Source organism: Colletotrichum siamense (genome assembly GCF_013390195.1).
Source record: "Colletotrichum siamense strain Cg363 chromosome Unknown KSG_Cg363_contig01, whole genome shotgun sequence".
Lineage (NCBI taxonomy): Eukaryota > Fungi > Ascomycota > Sordariomycetes > Glomerellales > Glomerellaceae > Colletotrichum > Colletotrichum siamense.
In genome coordinates this window covers 956,418-981,978 of record NW_023501014.1, presented here as the reverse complement: position 1 = coordinate 981,978, position 25,561 = coordinate 956,418, and the positions used below count along the sequence as shown (strand labels likewise).

At 52.2% G+C, this 25,561-nt stretch overlaps 7 protein-coding genes across 7 annotated transcripts; 6 read left to right on the top strand and 1 right to left on the bottom strand.

Annotated features, from left to right (window-relative positions):
* Positions 1-1,084: 1,084 nt before the first annotated feature.
* Positions 1,085-5,588, top strand: CGCS363_v000250 (ABC transporter FUM19; the record flags this gene model as incomplete). The annotated part of the gene is made up of 3 exons (XM_036632099.1): positions 1,085-4,302; positions 4,365-4,892; positions 4,943-5,588. The coding sequence occupies 3 exons, from the start codon at positions 1,085-1,087 to the stop codon at positions 5,586-5,588; spliced, it is 4,392 nt and encodes a 1,463-aa protein (XP_036501569.1).
* A 386-nt stretch (positions 5,589-5,974) lies between these two features.
* On the bottom strand, positions 5,975-7,319 carry xlnD-2 (3-hydroxybenzoate 6-hydroxylase 1; the record flags this gene model as incomplete). Its single annotated transcript, XM_036632098.1, has 3 exons — positions 5,975-6,347; positions 6,402-6,777; positions 6,830-7,319. The coding sequence occupies 3 exons, from the start codon at positions 7,317-7,319 to the stop codon at positions 5,975-5,977; spliced, it is 1,239 nt and encodes a 412-aa protein (XP_036502592.1).
* Positions 7,320-10,544: 3,225 nt separating this feature from the next.
* Positions 10,545-12,516, top strand: CGCS363_v000248 (Cytochrome P450 monooxygenase FUM15; the record flags this gene model as incomplete). The annotated part of the gene is made up of 6 exons (XM_036632097.1): positions 10,545-10,739; positions 10,839-11,136; positions 11,193-11,309; positions 11,367-11,792; positions 11,855-12,055; positions 12,116-12,516. 6 exons carry the CDS (start codon positions 10,545-10,547, stop codon positions 12,514-12,516), a joined length of 1,638 nt encoding a protein of 545 aa, XP_036502591.1.
* A 1,704-nt stretch (positions 12,517-14,220) lies between these two features.
* Positions 14,221-15,683, top strand: CGCS363_v000247 (uncharacterized protein; the record flags this gene model as incomplete). The annotated part of the gene is made up of 3 exons (XM_036632096.1): positions 14,221-14,634; positions 14,735-14,863; positions 14,931-15,683. 3 exons carry the CDS (start codon positions 14,221-14,223, stop codon positions 15,681-15,683), a joined length of 1,296 nt encoding a protein of 431 aa, XP_036502600.1.
* A 1,098-nt stretch (positions 15,684-16,781) lies between these two features.
* On the top strand, positions 16,782-18,543 carry CGCS363_v000246 (alcohol dehydrogenase; the record flags this gene model as incomplete). Its single annotated transcript, XM_036632095.1, has 3 exons — positions 16,782-17,049; positions 17,119-18,292; positions 18,357-18,543. The coding sequence occupies 3 exons, from the start codon at positions 16,782-16,784 to the stop codon at positions 18,541-18,543; spliced, it is 1,629 nt and encodes a 542-aa protein (XP_036502599.1).
* Positions 18,544-19,110: 567 nt separating this feature from the next.
* On the top strand, positions 19,111-19,877 carry CGCS363_v000245 (uncharacterized protein; the record flags this gene model as incomplete). The annotated part of the gene is made up of 2 exons (XM_036632094.1): positions 19,111-19,594; positions 19,651-19,877. 2 exons carry the CDS (start codon positions 19,111-19,113, stop codon positions 19,875-19,877), a joined length of 711 nt encoding a protein of 236 aa, XP_036502598.1.
* A 1,417-nt stretch (positions 19,878-21,294) lies between these two features.
* Positions 21,295-22,344, top strand: RED1-0 (NADP-dependent oxidoreductase RED1; the record flags this gene model as incomplete). Its single annotated transcript, XM_036632093.1, has 1 exon — positions 21,295-22,344. The coding sequence occupies one exon, from the start codon at positions 21,295-21,297 to the stop codon at positions 22,342-22,344; it is 1,050 nt and encodes a 349-aa protein (XP_036502597.1).
* Positions 22,345-25,561: the final 3,217 nt, after the last annotated feature.

Here is a 25,561-nt window from a genome sequence, read left to right as displayed (position 1 = left end):
TGTACGAGAAATACGGGACGGCTTTGATTGGAGGAACAGGGTTCCAAACGCTCCCCACATTCCGGTTCACGCCAGGTGGGTGTCCGAGAGCATCGTAAAGTCGAACAGTTCTTGAAGAAGCCAATCATTGATCATGGGGATATAAAATGCCATGTTTGGTTGCCGTCTTCCTATGGCTCGACTCAGGCTGAAACCCCTCGCTTCGGTCGATTGCTCTGTTGTTGCTTCTTGTCTGCGCGAGCTCGATCTACGGAGCTGCCGTTTGCTTCTCAAGTGCGCTATCTCGACTCCCGAGAGCTTCGCTTCGCCCCAGATCTTGCTCGATTGCCTAAACTCAGCCAAGACAACGCTCGAGATCACAAATTTGTCGAATCAGGCTCTACAGATTGCGAAAGCTTCGTACAATATGCGGCTTATGTCTCTCTTAGTCAACCACCACCATGGCGGCGCGTCCGAGAAGGTGATTTATCTTAGCTTTCTCTTCTCTCTAGCTCATTTCGTCCCCACAAACACGGCCACTTTCGCTATGAGAATGATTTGACTTTTTCTGCCAACCTGCGTTGGCTCATGCGTTCTGACGTTCGGTTCAATCACACCCTTCCGCTATCTCCCAGTTGCATCAATCCGTCTGTGAGTCACAACCTCTTATCTCCCCGTAGTAGACATGAGCGGTAATTCGGCTCTAGACGAAAGTTCTTTGAGGCGGTGCAGCAATAAAATTGCACGTACCAAATCACCCCCAGGCCTTATTTCCGAACAACTAACTGTCTGCAGGCCTCTGCTGGCGTTGCCCATGCCTTGCTTTTGACTGCTTCATTGTACCTCTCCCACTGGCCGATGCTTCGACCAATGAGGTAGTCTCTTCTCTCGGTTTTGAGCGTGAAATTGTTAGAGAATACATCGGCAACCAGTGTCCCCCAAAATCTTCCCCAATGTGCTATTCCTCTCCGGTGTTGGTCAGCAATCCTTCGTTTCAACGAGGAACTTTTGAGGGTTTTTGATTGCGACATAAAATACTGGGTGTCCCTCCAGCTGAAGGTGCTGCAGTGTGATTGCTCTGGTCTTGGCCCAGTTCATGTTGACCATGAACGACCAAGACAATGATTGCATCGAAGATGTGGCATTCGGCCTGCGCGCCGACTGCGATGCGCACGAATTCCCCGTCGTCGAGTACCGATGGATCTTCTGGCTCTCGGTCGCAACTGCGGCGGCCTTCGTAGCGGTCGCAGCCCTCCGCGTACTCCGCCTTGCCCGATCCCGGGACCCGTCCGTTGTGCGTGGCGCCGGAATGATGTGGATTGCCAAGCTCGTTGCCGGCGCCGTATTCACCGGGCTAAGACTCGGTCTTCTCGTCGTGGTGCTTCGCCAGCAGAATGGCCGTCCTAATGCGGAGCTCGTAGCATCCACAGCCCTCAATTTTACCGCGTCTTGTCTACTACTTGCGCTCTCGCCTCTCGAGCATTTCAAACGGTCTCGGCCCTCCATCTTGGCTTGCTCTTTCCTCTTTCTCGCTCTCATCTACGACATCTACCGATGTCCTTCCCTCTGGTCTGCATCGGACCAACAAAATAATCAACACCTGTCACTGTCTTTCAAGGTCCTGTTCACGACTGCAATCGTCGTTGAGGTCTTGTTCTTGGCACTAGAGAGCCTGAAGCGGAGGCGGTGGCTTAAGTGGGACTCGGACGAGCACAGTCCGGAAGAGACGAGCAGCATCTTAAGTCTCGGCCTCTATTCATGGCTCAATCCCTTGTTGTGGAAGGGGTACCACAAGCCCTTGGTAATGGATGACCTTTTCCCACTTGATACTTCCATCTCTGTCGCGAAGCTAGACACTCGAAGAAGCCCGGAGTCAAGCGGAACATCTATCCCGGACCTCATTCTATGGCTCGCGAGAACGCTGGGCTGGTCAGTTCTGTTGCCCATTGTTCCAAGACTGTGTCTTCTTGGTTTCACTTTCTGCCAACCTTTCTTCCTCCAACGCCTCCTGGGCTTCTTGTCATCTAATGAAGATAACTCATCAACCGCCTCCGGACTTGTCGCAGTCGCAGTCCTGACCTACTCGGGCATCGCCATTTCAACTGCCCTGTACTGGTACTACCAAGAACGTTTTCAGTCCCTCCTCCGCGCGTACCTGATATCTGCAATATACCGGAAAACGGCCGAAATTCAGTATGTGGGCGAAGGCGACTCAGCTGCCGTCACACTGATGGGCGCCGATGTCGAGAGAATCTACACTGGTCTCCGCCTCATGCACGAGGTCTGGGCCAATGCCATCCAGATCGGACTCGCTTCTTGGCTTCTACAACGGCAGCTTGGCCTCGCCTTCCTTGCTCCCTTGGTCATCGTTCTCATCTGCTTCTTCATCTCGTTTGCGATATCAAAACGTGCTGTGCCGTACCAAAGCGCGTGGATGGCTCGCGTGCAGAAACGTATCGCTGCTACCTCAGCCGTTCTCTCTAACATCAAGGATCTTCGTGTGTCCGGAATGATTCGTCCTGCTGCGGCTCTTGTACAACGGGAGAGGGAAGACGAGATTCGTGTGGGAGAGCGCTCGCGCATCCTTATTGCCATCAGTGCCAGTTCGAGCCAGCTTCCGCAAGCTATTGCGCCAGCTTTGGCTTTTGCTTTCGGCCCGAAGGTCTTGGATGAAACGCGAGCATTCACAGCTCTATCTTTCTTGGCGTTGCTGACTTCACCGTTACTGGTCGTACTGCAAAGCTTGCCCATCATAGCTGCTTCTTTTGCATGTCTTCGGAGGATCAAGTTGTTCCTGGCTCAGGAGACAATAGTCGATGGGCGACACATCGTTGCGTCAACCGACACCGACGAGAAGGCTGGGAAGTCGACTATTGAAGTCAAGAGCAAAGAGGCTTTCATTAGCATTCAAGGTGGAAGTTTCGGCTGGACAGACGACAAGCCTGTCCTCAAAGACATCAGCATCTACGTTCCCCAGTCGTCCATCACATTTGTAGTCGGTCCTGTGGCCTCTGGTAAATCCACATTCTGTCGAGCTCTGCTTGGCGAGGTGCCCCACGCGAAGGGTACCGTCACCTTAGGATCGAAGAAATTGGCATACTGCGACCAGACGCCGTTCCTCTTCAACTCCTCAATCATGGAGAACATCATCGGGTTCTCTCCACTCAACACAGCCCGCTACGCTGACGTCATACACGCAGCAATGCTGTTGGACGACCTGGCGACCATGCCAGCTGGAGACAGGACCGTTGTGGGCACGAAGGGTGTCTCACTGAGTGGTGGCCAGCGGCAGCGTATATCTCTAGCGAGAGCGCTCTATCATGAAGCCGATATACTCGTCCTCGACGACGTGTTTCGTGGACTAGATTCATCTACGCAGCATCAAGTTTGCCAGGCCATCTTCGGGACCAATGGACTTCTGAGGAGGCGAGGAACGACTGTCATTGTTTGTACGCACTCGACACAGTTGTTGCCGGTTGCCGATAACATCATTGCGCTTACACAAGAGGGTACTATTCTCGATCACGGCACATTCATAGACATTACAGAAGATGAGGAGAGAGCTCGACGCTTCGGTCTCACGAGTATCACAGGAGCTATCACAAGAAAAAGCAAGAAAGACACGATAGCCGATGAGATGGAAATATCCCCGTCAAAGGAGGCGAGAGAAGCATCGCAGCCTCTCAAGGCGGCCACTGTACCGAAGGCCCAGTCTACATCAGCAACCATTCCGACCGTCGACCTGGCCGTCTACCGCCACTGGCTCTCTACCATGAAGCCTCTTCCTCTCATCATTTTCGCTGTTTTAGTGATTGGTGTAGGCTTCTGTGCCAACTTCCCAACAATCTGGCTCAAGTTTTGGTCGGCAGACTCGACATCGTCCTCGCCTCAGCATAGCTTCGCCTACTGGATGGGACTTTATGCCCTCATTGGAGCAGGTGGCGTTATCTGCGTTTTCCCTGCTGGTCTTATCATGCTTCGCACTACCGTACGTCTTGCTGGGACAGACCTTCATCATGCCACAGTGGACACAGTCATGAATAGCAGTCTCCGATTTCTAAGCACCACGGACGTTGGCAAGATCCTGAACCTTTTCAGTCAGGATATGAACATTATGGATACGCAACTGCCTCGCATGATTAACAACCTCTGCTTCTGTCTTGTCACCGCCATTGGGCAGGCTGCCGTGATTGCGGTGTCTTCAGCCTGGCTGGCAATTAGCTATCCGTTCTTCATGTTGTTGCTTTGGGTGGTTCAGAGGATTTATCTTCCCACCTCCAAGCGGCTTCGAATTCTTGATCTCGAGGCAAAGACTCCTCTCTAGTAAGACTTCTAAGCCTTGAACTCAACTTAAACAGCCCGCATTCTAACCAATCTTTCTCCAGTACCAACTTTCTGGACACCATGAATGGCCTGCCCACCATCCGGGCTTTCGATTGGTTTCCTAATCAAATTGCTCGCAACGACGCCCTGCTCGATGATTCTCAGCGTCCTTCGTATTTGTTAGCAATGGCACAACAGTGGCTGATGTTAACAATGAACATCATAGTGGCTGTTGTAGCTGTCCTCCTAGTGGCTCTCGCGACGCAATTAAGATCTGACACGGGTAATGTCGGTGCAGGTCTGGTTACTCTCATCACACTCGGCGGCACGCTGACAACAATTGTGGTCGCGTACACCGGTCTTGAAACGTCTCTTGGCGCAATCGGTCGCCTTAAAGCATTCGGAGAGGAGACTGAGAGAGAAGATTCCGTGGGCGATGATGCTACACCTGATGAAGCATGGCCACTGAACGGGCACGTGGATATACGCAACGTGGACGTAAGCTACAATGGCGGTGATAAGGTCCTGAAAGGTTTGAACATGAGTTTTGAACCCGGACAGAAAGTTGCTATATGCGGAAGGACGGGAAGGTAAGCCGGCAAAAGCCCTTTGCCGAGCCATGTTTATTGACCTCGAACAGCGGTAAATCCTCTATCCTTGCACTACTACTACGCCTCATCGACCCCTTGCAAGCTAGCACTTTTACAAATCCGCAGCCTGCCATCATGATTGATGGCGTTCCCCTCAACACCGTCAACCGTATCACCCTCCGCGAGCGCGTCATTTCAGCTTCGCAAGACCCTGTTTTCCTCCCTGAAGGCACAACATTCCGCGCTAATCTCGACCCTGCCTCCGTTGCAACTAACGAAGAGTGTGCTACCGTTCTTTGCGATGTCGGTCTCGACACTGCTGTCGAAGAAAAGGGCGGACTTAATGCCGTGATCAGCGGAGCCGAGCTTAGTGCGGGCCAGAAACAATTGTTCAGTGTTGCTCGCGCGGTACTACGCCGCAGGGTGAGACGTCGAGAAACCGGTGTTGACGGCGGTCTTCTGCTCCTTGACGAGATCACATCGGGAGCGGATACCGAGACGGAGAAGAGAGTTCGTGGGATACTAGACTCTGAGTTTGGGGGATATACGGTCATCATGGTGACACATCGGGAGGAGATGGCTATGTCCTGTGATCGGGCGATCATGCTGGATGCAGGGGAGGTGGTCGAGGATGGTGCGCCTCGGGTGTTACTTGAGAAGGAGAACGGCCGGTTCAAAGCATTGTGGGAATTATGAACATCTTATTTGGTTGGTAATCGCCCGGAAATAAGTTCTGTGGAATCGTCTGCTTCGAATATGCTGCCAACGACACCACGGGTATTGGCAGCTGAGTTTTGATTACTCTGAGTGTCTTCACATACAATAAAGTCTGGTTGAATTGGTTGCCAGAGGCGGAGAGTATCCTAAATAAGTGACTTGAATTGCTTTTTCACCCAAGCAGTACTGTGATTCTCCTGGCCCAATTCGACAAAGATCATTTCTTCTGCTCTAACAACATTTACCGCAGATATCGGTGCCAGGAAGCCCGTGTTTCAGTCACACACCTCATGAGCCTTTCAATTCTAAATCTAATGTCTTTCCCATTTGTACACGAGAAACAGCTCATAGAAGCAATCAATGCATCAGTTTCCTCCCGAAATGTCGGTCTTGAGGACCTCATGGATGGATTTGTAACTGCAATTGAAGTCCAGCTTTGACAACCTCTCCTCCATCGTAGCATTCCTGGCTTGTTTACGGGTGTCAAGGAGAATTCTTGTTGCGCGTGGTCGCCGAACTTTGTCGATTGTCTGCAGCACTGATGCGATTGCCTCATGGGACATTCCGGGGCGAAGAAGTTGAAGACCCTCTGCATCTTCCACGGCCAAGTTCGCACCTTGACCTTGAAGAGGGGTCATGGCGTGAGCTGCATCGCCAATGAGGATGGACCGCCCACGGTTCCAGTTTGGGAGCGGGTCCATATCCTGGAGATCCCAGATTTTGAGTTCCGTGGCCACACTGATAACACCGCATTAGCAAAGGCCTAGTAGCAGCCGATGTTCGGCGACGTACCTCATGATCTTAAGGATCTCTTCGGGGAAGTCCTTGTAAACCTCTAACATCTCTTCCTTCTCTCCGTCTGCATACCATGACTCCGCAACATTTGCTCTACTATCAGGCATGAGAAAGAGGCATGAGAAGTTCCTATAGTTGTGATGTTGCATTGGATAATGAACGACGACGCGGTTGGTGTTGTCCCCAGCTAGCACAAAGTTGAGGCGGTTGTCATCCTCTGGCGGAGGCAGCCAACCTGAGGAGTCACCCAGGACTCGCTTCATATCCTCAATCGAAGTAGCAAGACGGAAAAGGGTAAGTCCAGTCTTCTTTGGGGCGTGAGCCTTGTCGCCCGTAATCCGATGGCGTAAAGCCGAGTGGACGCCGTCGGCAACTACGATTGCACGGTTGAGCCTTTTGAAATCTTCGCAGATTGAATAACTCACCGACCACCACATCTCCTTGGACAGTAGAGCCGTCTTTCAAGGTGATAGTTGCCGTCTCTGGGTCCAAATCAACCACAGGAGTGTTGAAAAAGATCTTCACAGGCTCGCCACGGACACCATCTGTCTCCTGGGCAGGGGCTGTCGCGAGACGTAAAAGTTCGGCTCTGAAATCAGACCGCTTCATGAGCAACAGATCGCCTCCATATCGAGCGTGGAAGTCGATTGGGAAATCATCAAACATCTTGCCGCTCTTATCAAATGAGCGGTACCCTTGGCAACCGACGGCACCAGCGCGATCAGCACTGAATCCTACGGTCTTGAGTATTTTCTCGGCATTGGGATAGATGGACAGGCCTTGTCCACCGGTCGCGACATCTTGGCTGCCACGCTCGTAGACGGTGACATTGTGGTGTTCTCGAAGAGTACTGGCGGCCGCTAAGCCTGCTAAGCCGGAGCCGACAATGATGATGTTTAATTTTGGTTCCGCCATGTCAATCGAGACCTGATGCAGAAGAGAGGGAGCTTTTGGAAGCTCTAGAGGACGACTTAGAAAGTTTCGGGAGAGTCGAGCAAGATAAAACTCTTATTGTGTGATTTCATCGAAGGCTTTGAAGTATTGGATTCCGCAGTTTATATCTGCGACTTGCTGTTGAGTCTTTGAGTCCGAGTCTTCGGCTTCGGTGCATAAAAGAACGCCGAGGGTGAACCCACACGTAGAGCTCCATCGTGACTACTGCTCAATGACGCTTTGAGTCTTACATTGATTCCCTGATTATTTCCTCATTTACCGGTGGGATGCAGCAACGCACATACGCCGACCCAGAAGACTCAGCGACCGGGAGTGCTCTGCCCCTTCAGACGAACACTTTCAGGAGTATGGCATGATTGGTCACCATGTTACTAGAACAGCCGGTGGGATTAGTTTACTGATGGGTCAGCGGCCGACTTCGCAGTGGTTGATCGTACTGGATCAAGACTCTGGAGAGGGATCCAGGCGATGAAACACAAGGGGTGAGATGCACCAGTCTCCATCACTCGAATGCTTACCGAAAAGGAGCTCACGGCTATTGAATGTCCCACAGAAAAGCGACAGACCCTGGTCATCGTTTGGTTTGAGCCTCAAGACATCAATTGACATAAAGCCAGACGGCCGGCGCATCATTGATTCAACTTCAGAAAAGACAAGGTTGTATCACGACTACGCTGCCTCCTCGACGTCGAGGAGAGTCAAAAGTTGCATAAATATTTACTGTCTTGCGTGACATGCGTCGCTACATGTATACCTACACATGTACTTGTTGGCAGTCTGTTCCATTGAGCTGGCCGAGGTCTGACAAAGTGTGGCGTAACGCAAAAGCAGGCACCGGCACAATACTCTAATTCTCATGTTGAACGATCCTGAGATTGACTTGCTCCCAAAATAGTCATGAAGTGTGACTGCGAGGCTACCCTCGATATCGTGGCTGTCACCTCAAGTCCAAAGCCAGGTACTTGGGTTTCCCACGATCATGCTGGTCATGTCTCGTGTCACGCGCAAGTTCAGATGACGGCTCATATCAGTAATCACAGCTAGCCCCATCTGCAAGCTCCCTAAGGCTATTTACCCATAGCGTAGGGGGTGTGTGAGACATTGCCGGGCGCCTGGATACAAGCATACAACATTTCAAATTGACAAGGCCATGGCATCCTTTGTCGTGTAACGCCTTCGCAAGTCATAATGAGCCGTGATCCCCGACAGCCTGCAGATAGAAGAAACCCTCCGCCGGGTCTGAATTGCTCGCCCTGATTCTGGAACTCTTCTCATCAAACCCTTGAAACTGCGTCATTACTCACCTAAGCCACCACATCTTTGCTTCGTGTTAACAGAAAAGAAAAGTGCCTCGTCTTTGAGAAGTCTTCAGCTGCTGTAAACTCTGCTCAGCATGTCCTTATTAGACTTGGCGGCTGCAAGGACTGCAGAGATTCGACCCAATCACAGCAGAGGTTTCAGCCACTTAATATCCGTAGGCGATTCTCGGGAATCGACGTCGCTCCCAGCTCTTGGGAAAAGATCTTGTACGATCGATCGCGGCCTCACACCCCTTTCTCCCCTATCTCCGCCCGCCGACTGGATCAGAGACATTGGCCGCGGCCCCCGGGGGATCACGATACATCGGAAATCCTCGCTCAGATCTCGCAGAAGATTGTCAAGTACCGTGCGAGGGGTGAAAAGCAGGTGCAACCGCCGAATGGCCAGTCAACTAGGCCAACCTGCAACTTTGCGGTCGTACAAGGGGAAAAACATCCACCAATAAGCTTGTATGAGGGTGGTTCCGGATGCTCCGCGACATGCTGATGCGGAGTGATTGATGGCGACGATGATCTCGCGCGTGCGCATGTGCAGCGAATTGCATAGGAATTGTCGTCGATGCAGCGTGTACCCGTCTCTGGTCGCATCGGCGGCCGCAGCGACGGTGAACCACAGAGAGCCTTTCGCAAGTCCTTCCGGACTTGTTACGCCAGCGTCAATAGTCTTCTCTTGTCTCTTTTCACGCAATCTGGGACTCCGGACCTATCAGCCCTGCCTCTTGTCTGGCCTGCAGGACGCATCAGACGGTAATTTCTCGTGTCTCAGTCGAGAGAGGCGGACGAGAAGGCGAGTTGGAGTCGGTGGAAGGGTTGTTCCAAAGGACTGGGCCTGTGTAACGTCGCGGCAGCATCCGCTTTGCTGGTTAATACTCGGAAAGGTTACCGGTGGCGTTCTTTTCATGATTATACTGCCTGCGATTCTGCAGCTGCCCAACGGTGAGGGAGATGATTGTCAGCCGGACGCTTTCAAAGACCCGGGGCACCGAGGACAACAAGACCGCCATCGTCTCCGCGCGTATTCGTCTTTTCGCGCATGGACGCACACCCCATTCTGCAGATAGTCGTTGATCGCTGGTGACGGGGATTGAACAGGGACCAGCACCACGTTTGTTGTTGCTTCCGATCCCAACTCCACCCCCCTCGTGGGTGTCACGCTGCCGTCAGGGGTAATTCAGCAGTTTGTGTTCCCATGAAGCCAGATCCAGTGGCCATGCGAGAGACTTTTGCCAGGGAAGTTGACGAGGAGATCCTTGTGTGACGACGAGAATAGATTGCAAGTTGATCTTGCGGTGAGTCCATGCCGGGATGTATTTCTTCCCCATCCTGAGCTTTTATGTTGGTGGCGCTCAGTGTGTGACGAAATGTTTGCTTGTCTGGAAGAATTTGTTGGTCGACACATGGTTCAAGATCCTTGGTGGGATCGGTGATAATGCAGTTTGGAGGAGGCTTTGCATACTCGATGTTTATGAAATCTCCGCTCTGCCGCCAGGCACCCCTCCTTTTGGGGGGTGGGAGGTGGGAGGACGGCACATGGTTGGGCTTGATGGCCAAAGAGAACACAAAGGAATTTGAAAAACTATTGTGAAAGGGCTCTGGGAGTTTTTCTACAAAAGCCTGACGGTGCCCGTTGACTTGTGCAGTGGCAAGAGAGGACGAGGAAACCTTTGAAGTTTCCATCCGACTTAGCAAACAAGTCTCCTCGACTCACTTACATTCACTCTCACCATTATTCCCCTCTAACGCTCTGTCTTGCGATTTGATACCCTGCGTAATACTCTTCCTGCCCTAATATTTGGTTGCCTTTCGTCGTCTTGCATGGGCGCTTTGGACATTTGTTTATCATTGCAGACAAGATCGCTGTTGTAGCATGGCTGCAAGGCTCTGTGTGGGAGCATCGCTCCTCATCACCGCTCTTACCTGGAGATTTCACCATGTCAATCTCTTCACAGCTGGGCTACTACTTTTTGCATGTCTCGCGATTCAGGGCCTTGTGTTCGTAGGCTACCGGGTTTTCATCTATCCTTACTGGGTGTCGCCCATGCGCCATCTTCCAACTCCTCAGGTACGTCATGATGAAGGTTTTACCACAGGACTCCAATCTTCTGAAGTTGAAATCCGCTGGAACTACATGAGAATTGTCGCTGACGAATTTAACTGCCAGGGGGGACACTTCTTCATCGGACAAATGCTCAACCAGATCAAAACTCCTGGTCCCGCCGATATCTTTATTTCCTGGATGCGCAGGTGGCCCGATGCCCCATTCGTGCGGTATCTGACCATTGGCAACACGGAGACGCTCATGGTCAACAGTCTTGCGGCTTTCAAGGAGGTGCAACAGACGAAGGCCTACTCGTTTCGAAAGTCACAGCTCGCAGGCAGGATGTTCTCGCCCATCACCGGTCACGGACTCATGTTCTCTGAGGGCGATGACAGGAAGAGGCAGCGGACACAGCTTTCCAGTCAGTCTTCAAAACCAGTGTAGGGCATACGTGTTTGCTAAGAGACATCATCACAGAGGCATTCTCGAACCAAAATACCCGGAGAATGCTCCCCGTATTCCAGAACAAGGCCCGTCTGCTCTGCGAGGCTATCAGCCACGAGTGGGGAGGTAAAGACCGCAAGTTGGTTGACGGTAGCTAAACCCACTGCCTTCTCTCTTATTCAGATATGCAAGCTGACCGAGCCAAAGTCGAGCGCTTCCTTCGCAAGGCCACTCTCGACGTCTTCGTCATCGGCTCCATCGGCTGCGACCTCGAGAGCATCTCGCTCCCAGAGGCGCACTTCTACGACGTGTACGAGCGCATCATCCGTCAGCCCGCCTTTGGACATATCATCACCTTTATCGACGGCCACATTCCGGTCCGCTCGTGGTTGCCACTGAAGAGCAACAAGATGTGGCTCAACGACGTGGCTCTCATCAGGACCATGCTCCTGAACTGCGTCGGCAACCGCACTATGGAGATGATGCGGGAGAAGCGCGGATTGGATGGCGAGAAGAGATCGGAGCGAAGGGATATCCTGACATTCATTATGGAAGATTGTCAATTTGAGGAGGGGGAGAGGCTGTGGACTGATGAAGAGCTTTTGGAGTACATGCTCAACTTCATCGCTGGAGGTAAGCCATTATGGATTGAACTACCTGTTTTTACCCAAGAAAACTTCTGACGTTAGTAACAGGCCATGAGACAACTGGCTCAACCCTCATGTGGGTTGCATACGTCCTTGCTACGAACCCCGGCGTCCAGGCGCGCCTCAAATCGGAAGTCCACGAGCTCTGCTCTGGCAAGCCGCGGGACTGGGATCCTACCTATGAGGAGGTCGAGCATCTCTCATACCTCAACAACTTCCTCCGCGAGACTCTACGATACTACTCACCAGGTGTGCTCCAACCCCTTCGTTAGCTTCTCGCAGGTTTTGCTGACATCTATGATCTTCCAGGCATCTTCCTCCCCCGCGAGGCCGCAGAAGATGTCACAGTCTGTGGCGTCTTTGTCCCAAAGGGCACTCAGGTCACCCTTTGCCCAGCCGTCGCGCACTTCAACACCACCTTCTGGGGCCCAGACGCGCACATCTATGACCCCGACCGCTGGTCCGACGGTCGTGCCGCCAAGGACTCCTACGCCATGGAGGCATTCCTCCAGGGCCCTTCTGGATGCATCGCGAAGAATATGGCGCTACTCAACATCAAGTCCGTCATCATTGGCCTCATCCGCAACTTTAAGTTCTCGCCACGGCCTGGATACGACGGTACAATCGAGTTGGCGAACCCGAATTTCACGCTGCGTCCTAAAGATACTCTTAGAGTCGTAATTGAAAGGGACGAGACTATGATTACATAAGGGTACGGCTTCGTGTTCGTTGATATATGGGCTGCCTGTCGGAGAGAGTACAAAAATGGTGGGGTTGCAGCAGGGCAACCGCTAGCCCCTAGAACATACAGTTGACGTGCAGACGGAGAGTGTCGTATATAGACGTTAATGACAATGGAGTCCATGTTCGATAAGGCCACCGGACCCACTAGTTGACAGATTTGATCACACACTGGCTTTGCCGCTACTGTGTCGCCATTAGTATGTACGGTGATATGCTAGCCACTCGGTGCGTGTGGGAATCTATCTTCTCCAGAGTTTCGCTTTGTCCGCCCTCCTTTCATGGATCTATCACGAGAGGCTCGTTGCAGTACTTGCGTCCTATTGCAATGTTTTCACAGGAACCTTGAGTAGTGTATCGTGCCAACATTACCATTATGAAATCTCAGCCCATCAGGCTAACCTACATGTATTCACTCAGTCGGTCCCTGTGTCTAACCAAAGTTCAGTAATCACCTGCTATAGCAGGACAAAATTGCTAACCCTTCGGGGAGGACATTGGTCCAGAGCCCCACAGCTGCGTGGTGCTTTGCCACTCGTGTGGATGTCTGCTTCTAGGAATAAGAGGAAGGGAAATAGATTCTTGCTCAATCCATAGATTCTATTTGAATGGGTATATTGACCATCGGTACTCTTTTGTGGAAGAGGCAGGCCGTCTCACAGCTGACAGCATTTGATACACATTTCCCCAGCCCATAATCAAGCTGGCGAGAATGATTTCAATGATAGCTGAAAACAAAGTCATACTATCCGACCGTGGACCTTCTGCTTTTTGTATCACTGTGTCTTTTTTCTCGTTTTTGCTTCCCCCAAATCACTCCCTTACCTTCCCTCAGAATCACGGGGACTCTAGCACCTCATTCAGTCAGACTTCAACGATGATGCCTGCTAACACATAATATCAGCCTTATGCGCGGTTCTCTGCATCTCGAGCAAACTTACCATATCGAGACATCTCCGGCGCGGTAGATCATCCAATAGTCGTGATGAATCCTTCTGCAGGAAGAGTCGTGATAGGCCCGCACTTACGAATGCCCAGGGTACACATCGCTTATGCAGCATCTCTCTCAAGAAGGGTCTAGCGCTGACAAGGGCCTCGAACCTTTGCGCAGCATCTTTGCTGACGAACGTCGTCAGTAGACCCGCACATCCGGGTAACGCTCCGAATTTGTCAGTGGCAGACCGTTTCATGTCGGCCAAGTCCACTTTTGCACCCCGCGCCTGCTTTGAAGCGCAGTTTAAATATCACAGAGACGGTGTTTGTGTTTGCTGTCAATTGAGGCCGACGAAAGTTTCCTGATTGAGAACACAATCACTGTCTTGTCATTCTCTTTGGAGACAACCAAACGCCTTTCCGCGCCTTTGACACATCATCAAGCACCCTTCTCAGAACTCAGGTTGGCAAGCTGCAGACCAAGACACAGCATTGCTTCTTCTGTGGCCATCACGAGTCAGGCCGCCGAGATGGGACGCGCGCCTACGAGCGGCTATTGTCACACCTGCCGGCGAAGGCGGGTGAAATGCGGTAAGTACCTCCGGCCGGGAGGATCTCACATCTCATCGCGGGCACTTCCGAGCTGACGGATCGTCCAACCATCAGGCAGGGAACGCCCAGAATGCGGCCGGTGTGTCAAGTCAGGTCATAGATGCCTGGGTTATGACCTGCCGCTCCGCATGCAGAACTACACGGTCAGTGGGGAGAGCAGCGGCTGCCCAGCTCTAGTTCCCGTGACTTCCGCGCCAGTCCTGCGGGCCAAGATTACACCGGAGTTGCCGTTGACCGCCTTCCGTAACACTATGGCGTTCTCGCATCTGTTGGCTAACTACCGTTGGGCACCGTTTTGGAAACCGTTGCTGAGGACGTCGATATCGGCGAACTCCACAAAGGCAGAAAAGGCGCATTACACCGCAGGCCTGGCGACTGCCTTGGCGTACATGGGAACCCTGACAGAAAAGCCCAAAATGGTGTCGGATGGCTACGAGATGAACGGCGGCGTGATCAGAGCACTTCACTGGGCGCTCCAAGAAAAGTCAAAAGATGACATGGCGCGTTGGGCTCTCACTATTATGGTGTTATGCATGTACCAGGTAAGTGTACGGTGTATCTCTCCTCGAAGCAGTCTTCGCGCTCTGAAGGCTTGAAGATGTGGCTTGAGGCACACCATAAGCCGAGCTGACAACTCAACAGTACACCATCGAGGCCAATCCAAACCTTCCCCACTATGTTGGGGTGATTCAAGTCATTGAATTTTGCGGACCAGAGCACTTCCAGCACGAGCCCATGTTGACGATATTTAGACAAATACGAGCACAACACGTAAGTATCCCTACCAGAACTACACATAGGTCCAGGCTTGAGGCTGATGCGAATATCTGAAATTTAGTCATGCAGCTCTTTCTTTCACAAAGAAGCCTCTTTCTTCGAACAAGTAGCTTGGAAGACCATACCATGGAAGCACAACCCAAAGACCCTGCACGACCGACTCATAGACATGTACGTCGACCTGCCTGGCCTCGGCGCTATGCTAGGCCCCTCATCAACCTCTTTGACAAAACGCCAAAAGTTTGATGTCGAGTTGAGGGCGTGGGATCATCTGTCACGCCTGTACAAGTGGAGGAAAGACTGGGAAGTCGTCAATCCCAAGGCAGCCACAGAAGTGTGGCTGCATCTGCCACAAGACGCAGATGGCATCACGATCCCTTGGGTTAAAGAAATCTTGACGAGGGCTATAGACGTTAAATCAGCTAACCAGGCGACGGATCTTCTGATTTACAACTCAACTCTAGTTTATGTCATGCAGGTCTTACATTTTCTGCGTACTGGCAATCGACAACCTCAACCCTTCCCGCCAGAGAGGGGTTTCGAGAAGACAACGAGCGGGCCGCTGTATATGCCAGAAGAGATCAAGCACCATTGGCAGCCGATGGTCGAAGCGTTGAGGATCATGCGTCTGGCCCCGTCGATGATATTTGCCAGCGATAGCGGTATTATGCTTGCTGTATCGGTGATTGGTATTATTTATAATTACATACGGGGAACTCCGGGGCTTGACCACCTCCTGCTTTCCACCGTGAACAATCCAGACCAGCACGAGGCGGCTAGAGGGGAGTTGATCTACTTTCAATTGCCTGAGTGAGAATAAGAAACGGGACTCTGGCATGTTATGGTTACCTCGTGTGGGCACAAATAGATCTGATAATCATTCATTTCGAGCGTGCCGAAAGTATTTTACTTGTCATCGTTCCTGCCTTGAAACAACCAGGAGCAAATGAAGTTTCCCGCAGAAAGACTTGGAAGGTATAAAGAAGACCCCCCCATTATGACAGATACAAAAGCGCGAATTCAAGCTTCCCCGTATGTATTTCTTAGGAGGAAACACCATCACTCTGTTGCGGGGTTGCTGCTCTCAATTCTGCAGACAAAGGAGATGTGCCACGGGGATTGGCAATGTCAGTTGGTAGCATCGATTCAGCATCCCGTCGGGTGCTTGGCATTCAACAGCCTTACTGACATGTCCTACATGAAGACCCGTTGATGCAGGGTTGTATTGATTTAAGACTTCGATAGATCCTCGCGTAGGCAAGTAGCCTCATAAATCCTTCCCCAGGAGTTGAGGAAAGCAATAAGCACAGCAGTACTAGTTGAATCACTCCGAGCATTCAGTATTCTTGGATTGTCAAACTGATATCATCCAATGCAGGAATGAGGAGCTTCACCTAATGTGATCCGAAATGACGCTTCGTGCTACCTGCTGACATGCAACTTGCTGACATCCCACCGGCTGATATCTAGACCCATCGCAACAGCCACCGAGGTGCTTGAGCTACCCCGGGAGCTCCTTGGTGGGCACCCAAGACATCCCCCTAGAAATATTGCGCAAGAGAATGTGCCAATGGCAGCAATTCAAAAGATTGATAGCTCAGCCAAGCCTCGATGAAAGCAAGGAGAGGTCGCCGCCATAGGAAGGTTACGATGCGTGCGGGTGATGACGACGCTCAAAGGACCGATTTAACCCTGATCGTCATTTTAAGTCTCAGTGAACTGGAATCATCGATCCGCCTCATGTTCGGGCCCAGACGCGAGCCCTGACAGAGAAAGGGGCACTGCGGCCATTGTGGTAACGTATTTAATCGCTGCTCTTTTCCTGCGAGCGATGTTAAGATTGGATGTCACATCACCGAGTGTTTGTCAATCCTTACCCTGCTTTCCTTAAGACCGGCAACAATTCTAGATCATGCTTTGGGACTACATCGTTGTAGGTGGTGGCCTGGCCGGTTCAGTGGTCTCGAACCGCCTGCTGGGCCTGAACACCAGCCTCAATATTTTGGTCATTGACGCCGGGCCCAATGCCAACGATCGGCAGGACATTGTCTGGCCAAACGGCACTGGTGGTGCAGACCTCCGATGGAGCGTTCCTACGGCGCCGCAAGTCAACCTCAACAACCGGACCCTCGACATCTTTCTAGGCACCGGATTGGGAGGCGGCACTTTGATCAATGCTGGTAAGTTTCTGAGCTGTCTCCTATTAGCGAAGAGCCTTCATCTTTGCTGAAACGACCCCTGTTGTGTAGGAAACTGGGTTCGAGGCGACAAAGCCGACTACGACGAATGGGGAGCTACCGTTGGCGATGACCGCTGGTCATATGCCGGTCAGCTTCCCTTCATGAGGCAGTCCGAAGCCTTCCAACACCCCGACCGGAACCCGGAACAACACGGCTACACTGGCAACGTCTTCGCTCAAACGGTCACTTCGACTAACAGACCCTTCCCTCTTCGCGAATACGTGCTCCAGTCGTGGAATGAGATCGGAGTACCTACCCTGCCGGGGCTTGATGGCAACGCAGGCAATCCTCTTGGCGTTGGTGACTTTTCCGAGAACAAGCACAACGGTCGAAGAGAGATCGCTTCAGTGGTCTATCCGCTCGATGGCATTACTGTGCTTGTTGATACTCTGGTCGAGAAAGTGCTCGTCTCTACAGATGGAACTATACAAGCCTCCGGAGTTCAGCTCGCAAACGGCACACAAATTTTCAGCCAAAGAGTCATCCTATCAGCCGGCGCTCTTCGAACTCCTCAGATCCTCATGCTCTCTGGCATTGGTCCTCGTGATGAGTTAGAGCGCCATGGTATCGAGGTCAAGGTCGAATCGCCTGAAGTGGGCAAGAACTTCATGGAGCACTCCTCTTCAACGACATCGTGGGCTATCAGGAACCCAGAGGAAGGCTGGATTCCAGGCTCCGGGAACCCACTCTTCGACCAGGAGCAGTATGGATGGGGTAACCCGCAGGATTTCATGGTGTCCACATCCGTCGATGCATCGGGCTTGGCTGCAGCGATCGAAGCCGATGAGGGCGTGGCGCCGGATCCGAGCACGCATCGTCTGCTTCAACAAAATCGTACGCTCTTGGAGCATGTGTTCCAGTACTTCAGCTACGGAGGCGGTGCTAGTGGCAGCACCGTCAGCTTCATGTCTATCCTCTTTCTCCCGACTTCTCGGGGAACCGTTACTCTTGCCTCCACCAACGCGAGCGACTTCCCGGTCGTCGATCCCAACTACTTTGGTACCAACGTCGACCAATATGTGCATCGAGAGGCTCAGCGCCTGAAATACCGATTCGCTGGGAGTAACACCACTGTTCTGGGAAGAGAGATCCTTGGTGGTGAGGTCATTTCTGAGGGGCAGGATGCTCTTGCAGAAGGGATCACGGACGATGCCCTGAATAATCGTCTTCGCGCGTCAGTCCGGTAAGTTGCACAACGTCGCAAAGTGTTTCTGGTATCTTGATGCTAATAGTCCATGTCGTGAAAGATCTGCATTTCACCCGTCTGGTACAGCGTCTATGGGCAAGGTTGTGGACAATGACTTGAAAGTGAAGGGAGTCGACAACCTGTTCGTGGTGGACACTTCTGTGTTCCCTGTGCCGATCGCTGCCCACTTGCAGGTTGCGACTTACGCCCTCGCCGAGCAAGCTGCAACCATCATCTCTCAGGCCTAGGAAAATACCAGGAAGCTCTTCACAATATCACCTAGCTGAGATTTGGATCTTTCTGGCGAGTTTATATTCTCGGAGGGACCTGCGTGCTTGGCGGTAATTGAAAACATTTTCGTCAAATCATGTACTTTCAATGACTGCGGAGGATGAACAATGCGGAATCTTCACAGCCAAACTTTAAACAGAGCCAGCGTCTGAAGCCTTTACAAATGCAAACTTCCAAAGACGCTTCTCACTGAACCGTGCTTATTAGAGAAATCTTTCGATGCCATGTCGAACATTGTTTCATTACTCCGAGTTCAGGCATCTGCCATCCAACCCACGTTATCTGACCTTGCATACTCTCGCGGGCGGGCACCTTGCTTGCCGTGGCTTGGGTCGCATCAGGGGAGATCTGGTGGGGTTCGACCCCCGTGGCAGAACTTCCACAGCGCGCGTCATGCCAGCATTCAGCTGCGCGTCCCCAACAATAACGATTAGGGCGCGAGGTAAGGCGCGTCATCTTGCTGTATCTTCACCTTCTTTCAACGTCATCAATCATCGAACTGTGGACAGAGTCGAACATCAATAATGCCTCCGAAGAAACAGCCGCAGGAACCCCCGCAGGCGCCATTGATGGCGGAAGGCCTCGACGACGAAATGTTGCAAGACATCTTCGGGTCGGACCAGGGAATGTACCCCGCGCCGCTCACCTTGGACCGCCTCCGGAGCTGGACGGACGCAGCACCAGAGCTTGCCTCATGCTTCTGGTTCACCGCCGTCAGAAGCGAGTGGATGTCGTGGCCGTTAGCCGGCACAATCATCGCTCTCCCTGTCCTCTCTTCATTCTGGCGCGATTTGCTCGTGGGCAAGCTCAAGGAGACGAACATTGATCCTGCGACTATGTTTCCCTGTGTTAGCGACGAAGGCGCCGAGGTTGGGCTGCATGTATTCCATATCGAGAGGACCAATGATCCCCAGACTGAGATGAGAATGCCTGGGTTCGGAAGGTTCGCGATGAACTCTGTCGTCGAGGCTGCGGCGGAGAAAGGGTGGAAGATCATCGGGCAGTCGGGTGAGTTCTGTCGAGAGCATGCGATGGAGAAGATGGTGACTGATGTTTGTTGGCAGCACTCACGGCCACAGAGGATGGAAACCGGTTTTTCGAAAAGATCGGGTTCGTGCCAACGGGCTATGAAGAATACTGGGTTGAATCCGGGTCATCATCAGGTGTTCAACTCGTGACTGTGTCCGCGGATACCGCGTCCGAAACAAAGATCCCAGAGAAAGAAACCATCAAGGGACACGCGAGGATGATGGCGACAACAAAACATCTGCTGTCGGTAGATGCTGCTTAGGACCCTTGCCAGCATGTCACTCGGCACATCATTGAAGAACAGCATGGGCCGCGGTCGATCGGAGATTTCGAGAATTCGAGAAGAATCAGTGGATGATCGCCCCAAGTGGATAGCGGAATTGGGACGATGTGGAGGGCGGAAATTGTGGCTTTGAAATCAAGAATACCATCACACAAGTTCACAACTGGATCTGGCCCCTCTCTCAGTGCTCGACTTCTGGAGCAATCATTTGCCCGACACCGTCAATTGCCCCGGACCCCGTTTGCAACGCTTGAAAGGCTCATCAAAGGGGTCCAAAGTCAACCTCGGCTCCGTCCCGACCGCCTGGCCAGACTCTCCATGCCTCGGCCGCGGACCTGGTAACCGGGAGCACGGCCGGCGGCTCTGGGAGCTTCGTTCGGAGCCAGAGCACCGAAACGGGCAGCCAGCTCCGGAGGTGTCTGGTGTTCGCTTTGTCATCATTGCTTCATGGCAGAGATTTCTGTGGCCCTCTCAGTGTTCTGAGGCGACACGACGAAATGCTGTCAAGAGCTAGTCAGTGATGGGACGGACTCCTGACTCGGGGCTTCCTGGACAAAGCGGCAATCCCGACTCCGTCAGTTTTGCAGACCAGAGAAGAGCGACGTGGCGGTACATACTACAGAGCGTAGCATTAGGACCTTAACGCCGACCATAACGTTATCAACAAAACAACCCTAAGAAAGAACAGGAACCAAGTCCCCGGTCCATGGAGGGATCAATTAGCTTCATTGGCCTAGCGACAGACCGCTTACCGTTTCGTGCAGCGGGTAGCCCCGCCACGAGCCGCGGCATCTTGATGTCAGTGACAGAAATGAGGGGCAAAAAATTGGAAGAAAAAAAAAGTTCGCACAGAGAGCTGACTTACTAATTATCCACACGGCAAGCGGTCAAGCGATCAGCCAAGCAATCCTTGAGAGCAGCACTCGTTCCCAAACAAGCTGGCAGGATTCCCAGGCTATCCTAGATCGGGGAACCATTTCACGAACTGACAGCCAAGCCTAGATCAGAAGGCGAAACCCATACCCCACCGAGAGGACAACCATACGAGTGGATTGTTCGACGTGTGCAATGCCATTCTTCCATCATGACGTTATGGCTTCTACCGTCTTCTGAAGAGCATGGTCCGGCCGCTGGCAACCCCGTGTTTGCCATGAAGGCCAGCATCAAGGGACCACCTCGTCGGACCCGGCGCGGGCCCGATGGAGCTTCGTCATGATCTGGAGCAAGTGCTCAAATCCCATTTAAGAAAGCAGCTATCCCGTCCCAAAATTGAGTTGACTTTTGAAACAGCAGTACAACTTCATCCCATTTCACATTTTTGTCATTCGTCTTAAAAAATCTCACGATACCCAACCCTTTGATACCCCTTTCCTCAGATCGTCAACAACTCATCACAATGGCCCCCGTTTCCAACAAGTGCTTCGTCTTCAAGCAGGTCCCCAAGGGCCTGCCCGTCCCGGGCCAGGACCTCACCGTCGAGGACCGCCCCATCGACCTCGACCAGCCCCTCAACGGCGGCATCCTGATCAAGGTCCTCTACTCCTCCTTCGACCCCTACATGCGCGGCCGCATGCGCCCCGCCGAGGCCGGCAAGTCCTACATTCCCCCCTTTGAGCAGGGCGCCACCATCGTCTCCTCCATCGTCGCAAAGGTCGAGCGCTCCGACACCCCGCAGTTCGCCGCCGGCGACCTCGTCACCTCCTTCATGGGCCCCAACGCCGAGTACGCCGTCATCCCCGCCAAGTTCACCCAGGGCTTCTTCAAGGTTCCCAACACCCACAACGTCGACCTCCCGCTCTTCGTCGGCGCCCTCGGCATGCCTGGCATGACCGCCTACGAGGGTCTCTACGACATCGGCAAGCCCCAGAAGGGCGAGACCATCTTCGTGTCTTCCGCCGCTGGCGCCGTCGGCCAGATTGTCGGACAGCTGGCCAAGGCTGAGGGTGTCAAGGTCATTGGCTCCGTCGGTTCTGACGAGAAGCTCGACTTCATCATCAACGAGTTGGGCTTCGATGGCGGCTTCAACTACAAGAAGGAGTCTCCCCGCGACGCCCTGAAGCGTCTCGCGCCCCAAGGTATTGACATGTACTTTGAGAACGTCGGTGGTGACCACCTCGAGGCTGCCCTCGAGTCCTTCAACCCCAAGGGCCGCATCATCGGCTGCGGTATGATCTCCGACTACAACACCCCTCTCGAGCAGCAGAAGGGTGTCCGTGGACTCTTCCACCTCGTCGCCAAGAAGCTCTCTTTCCAGGGCTTCCTTGTCGACCTGTCCCCCGCCAAGTACAAGCCCTTCCAGGAGAAGGTGCAGCCTCTTATTGCCAAGGGTGACTTGAAGGTCAAGGTTCACGTCACGGAGAGCATTGATCAGGCTGCGGAGGGTTTCGTCGGTATGCTTACGGGACAGAACTTCGGCAAGGCTGTCTTGAAGATTGCGCAGGAGTAACTGGGAACAACTGTATCAAAATAGAAACATGTGTATAGTATAATGACAATTCATGACTGATATGAAGAAACATCGAGTGGCCAACGTGATTGTGGAAAAACTCGTCATGCGGCAGCGAGCCTTGATAGAAGGACGCGATTGACTTGATCTGCCAAAAGTATTGACTCCATAGAATATTGGGATTTCTAATCGTCAAAGATAGCTAGATCGTTGACGGTTGGCCTCGTGGGCGAACTAGACGTACGCAGATCTCGCGCCCACCTGAGATAGTCAACTCTCCTCGCCAAGAGGCAGTGGTCCTCGTAGAGCCACGACCACCTCATTTTATGGATCTTGGGCACATACTCGATTCTTTTCAACGTCAACGCAAGCGCTGTGCCTGAGTAAAGACCGCCCCAAACATGAGGCGACGGTGAGCGTCCCATGACCGTGTCATGTCCTACACTGCTCTCGGATATTTGGATTGCCCGTTGAAGCACTGTGACTTGCTGTGTGGTCTCAGACAGCAGGCCGTTGATAACGTCCATATTTTCCTCTTCAATTGAGTCAGCCGACTCTCGACACTCTTCCAGAAACTCTAGGTCTGTCGCTATATCAACCAGCATATGGTGCACTTCACGGGTGTTGTGCCAATAGCCATCTCTCATGACGCATTCTTTAATCCATCTCGCCAAAGAAGTGCAATCAAACACGTGATCGAGAAAGACGATAGGTTTCTGCCGTTTTCCCCAAGTGGTTGCGGCAAGGTGCTTAGGGATGTTGTTTCTTTCGCGTTCGAGACAACCAGCCTGTCGATCTGAGTGTTACAGTTAGCGCCTCTTTGGTATGATTCCCAGTGATGCATATGAGAGTACCTTTTCCATAGATCGGAAGCTGCGGTTCCATAGTAACTTCGTTTTCAGGGCTTGTGTCACGCTGGAATACTTCGGATCCGCTCTCTGCATCATCACCAGAGTCGCTCTTCAGTTCCATGTCATCTGCGACATTGTCGCGAAAAGACTGCGGCGCGATTGCGGGCAATGCTGCTCTGGGATCTACCGTTATTTCGGCAGCCTTCTTACCTCCCGCAGAATATGATACTTGCTTGCGGATCGTATTATTCGCGGCACTTGTAGTTGCGTCATTTCCATTAAGTCTCTGGGCTGCAGTGGCGAACGTTTCCGTTTGGTCTGATGTGAACCATTTAGTCCGTGGTCTCTTTGAGACAAGAGTGATCCGTATAAAACCACGAAAGTCTTCATCATCGGAGTCTGAATATTCGTCCTCGCCCAACACCTTATTGCCACCGTCGCCTGGCCGTTGTCTTCGCTTCGTCGCCCGTGGATCACCAGCTGCACAAATTTCTGGCCTTCCAATCCCGCGTTTTCGCTTTTGCGGTTTGAAAGATGGCTCTCCAAAGCGGATGATAAGGTTGCTGGACGCGGAAGGTATTGCCTGCGACGTAGCAGCAGCAACAGGCGTGATGTTGGTCCGCGCTTCTGCATCATCTTTCTCATACACTCTCTTGAAGAACATATTGCAATTTCGACTGGAGAACGTCAGGGCAAAATCCGAAGTTTGATATCAGACCATCGCTACTTACCATTGAGTCTCCCTATCAACCGAGCCCGGGGATACAGTCCGACACCACGGACAGCTCATGCTTGACATTGTCTGGGACCCTGTTTGACTTTCTCTGCAGATAAGACTCATATCAATCTTCTGATATGGCAGGAATGCGCTCTCCCAGTCAATCGAGCGGTCTACCTGTCGATGAGACGCCCTTTCCTGCAAAGAATATTGTTTGCCTTTCACCCGGTGGGCGCCTTTCTTGCCTCGGAATCGGGCTGCAAGGATAAAGTCGAAAGCATCCCATGAGGTGATTGTCTTGAGATGGATAGGGAAAACTCGGCCTGTAATGTCTTCGAGGATAAAGTGTTCATCATTAAGGGGCCGCTCGAGCCGCGTCAAGACGGCCTTGATTCCACTCAGATCACCCGACAATGATACCATCATCGTCATGAGATCTGAAGTGGATTTTCGAAGTTCTATACCGAGTCCAGCTATGAAGCTCAATTTGGAAAGCATTCTTTGACCAATGGCTCCAAAATACTGTTTCAGCATTTGGCTCGACTTGCGAATGGCAATGGCCGTGCGGTCCTCGTTCTCGGCCACCCGGGTAACTCGAGCTTCATGGTTTCGTTGCAACAGGCGGCTGTCAATCGCTGGAAGTTAGCACCAAGAATTACGACTGCACATCAGCTTTAAGGCTAGTACCCACATAATCGTTATGTCTAGCAGCATACTCAGCGTTACTGTGTAGCCTCTCATTTCATCCCTAAACTTCATGGCATCCTTCTCCTCAAAGCTCCATTGGATCTTCCGAAAGGCATGTCGGAAAATATTTTTCGTCGCCCCAGCCCCAAGACTGCGATCATACTTGCGATTGCGATCACGAAATGCCTCAAGACCCTTCCGAATCTGACTGGTGCTGTTCATCGCAAGTATCCTTAGATCGCGCAGATCTTTGGCAACCCCGTGGTCGTCGTAGATCTTGCTCACCTGCTCTACTGTCCTCTGAAGAATTTCGAGGCTATGCACAACGTCACGGTAATCCTTCGCGGAGCCACGAGAATCGTCAAGTGCCTTGATGATGTCTTTGATCAGTGCTATCACAGCGATAAAATCGCCGACGGCACCAAAGGCAAGAGTAAACTCCATGACGAATGGGATCGAGGAGGCAAACGAAATGGCTGCAATGATAGAAAGGCTCCTGACTATGAGAGAAAAACAGGGAGGACCATCATGCGTTATTCGATACGAAATGTCCCAGTCTGCCCTGCACAGCCACGTCAGGCTGTGTAGAGCGGCAGGATATCACACCAGGTAAACACGGCGCCGCCATTGGAAGAGAGATGCGGGCGCTTACTCAAACACTCGCAACTGATCATTGATGCCCTATCAGTCTGCCTGCATATTGCTGAGTGGTGACTGGCTTTTATTGGACCAGCCACCTCCTTTACCTAATCCAGTTGGTACCTTCGCAGCGAACCGGAGCCGGGACAACGTATCAAGTGCATTTATTGTTGACGGCGTGGCTATTTGATATTTTATAATCAAACATGTCGGCATGTGCGCATTATTACGCGGAGCTCGAGCAGCCACAGTTGATCTCATACCACTCAGTCTTCGACACGTGTGTGTTGAGTCTTTTCCTACCCTAAGAAACAATCTCAGC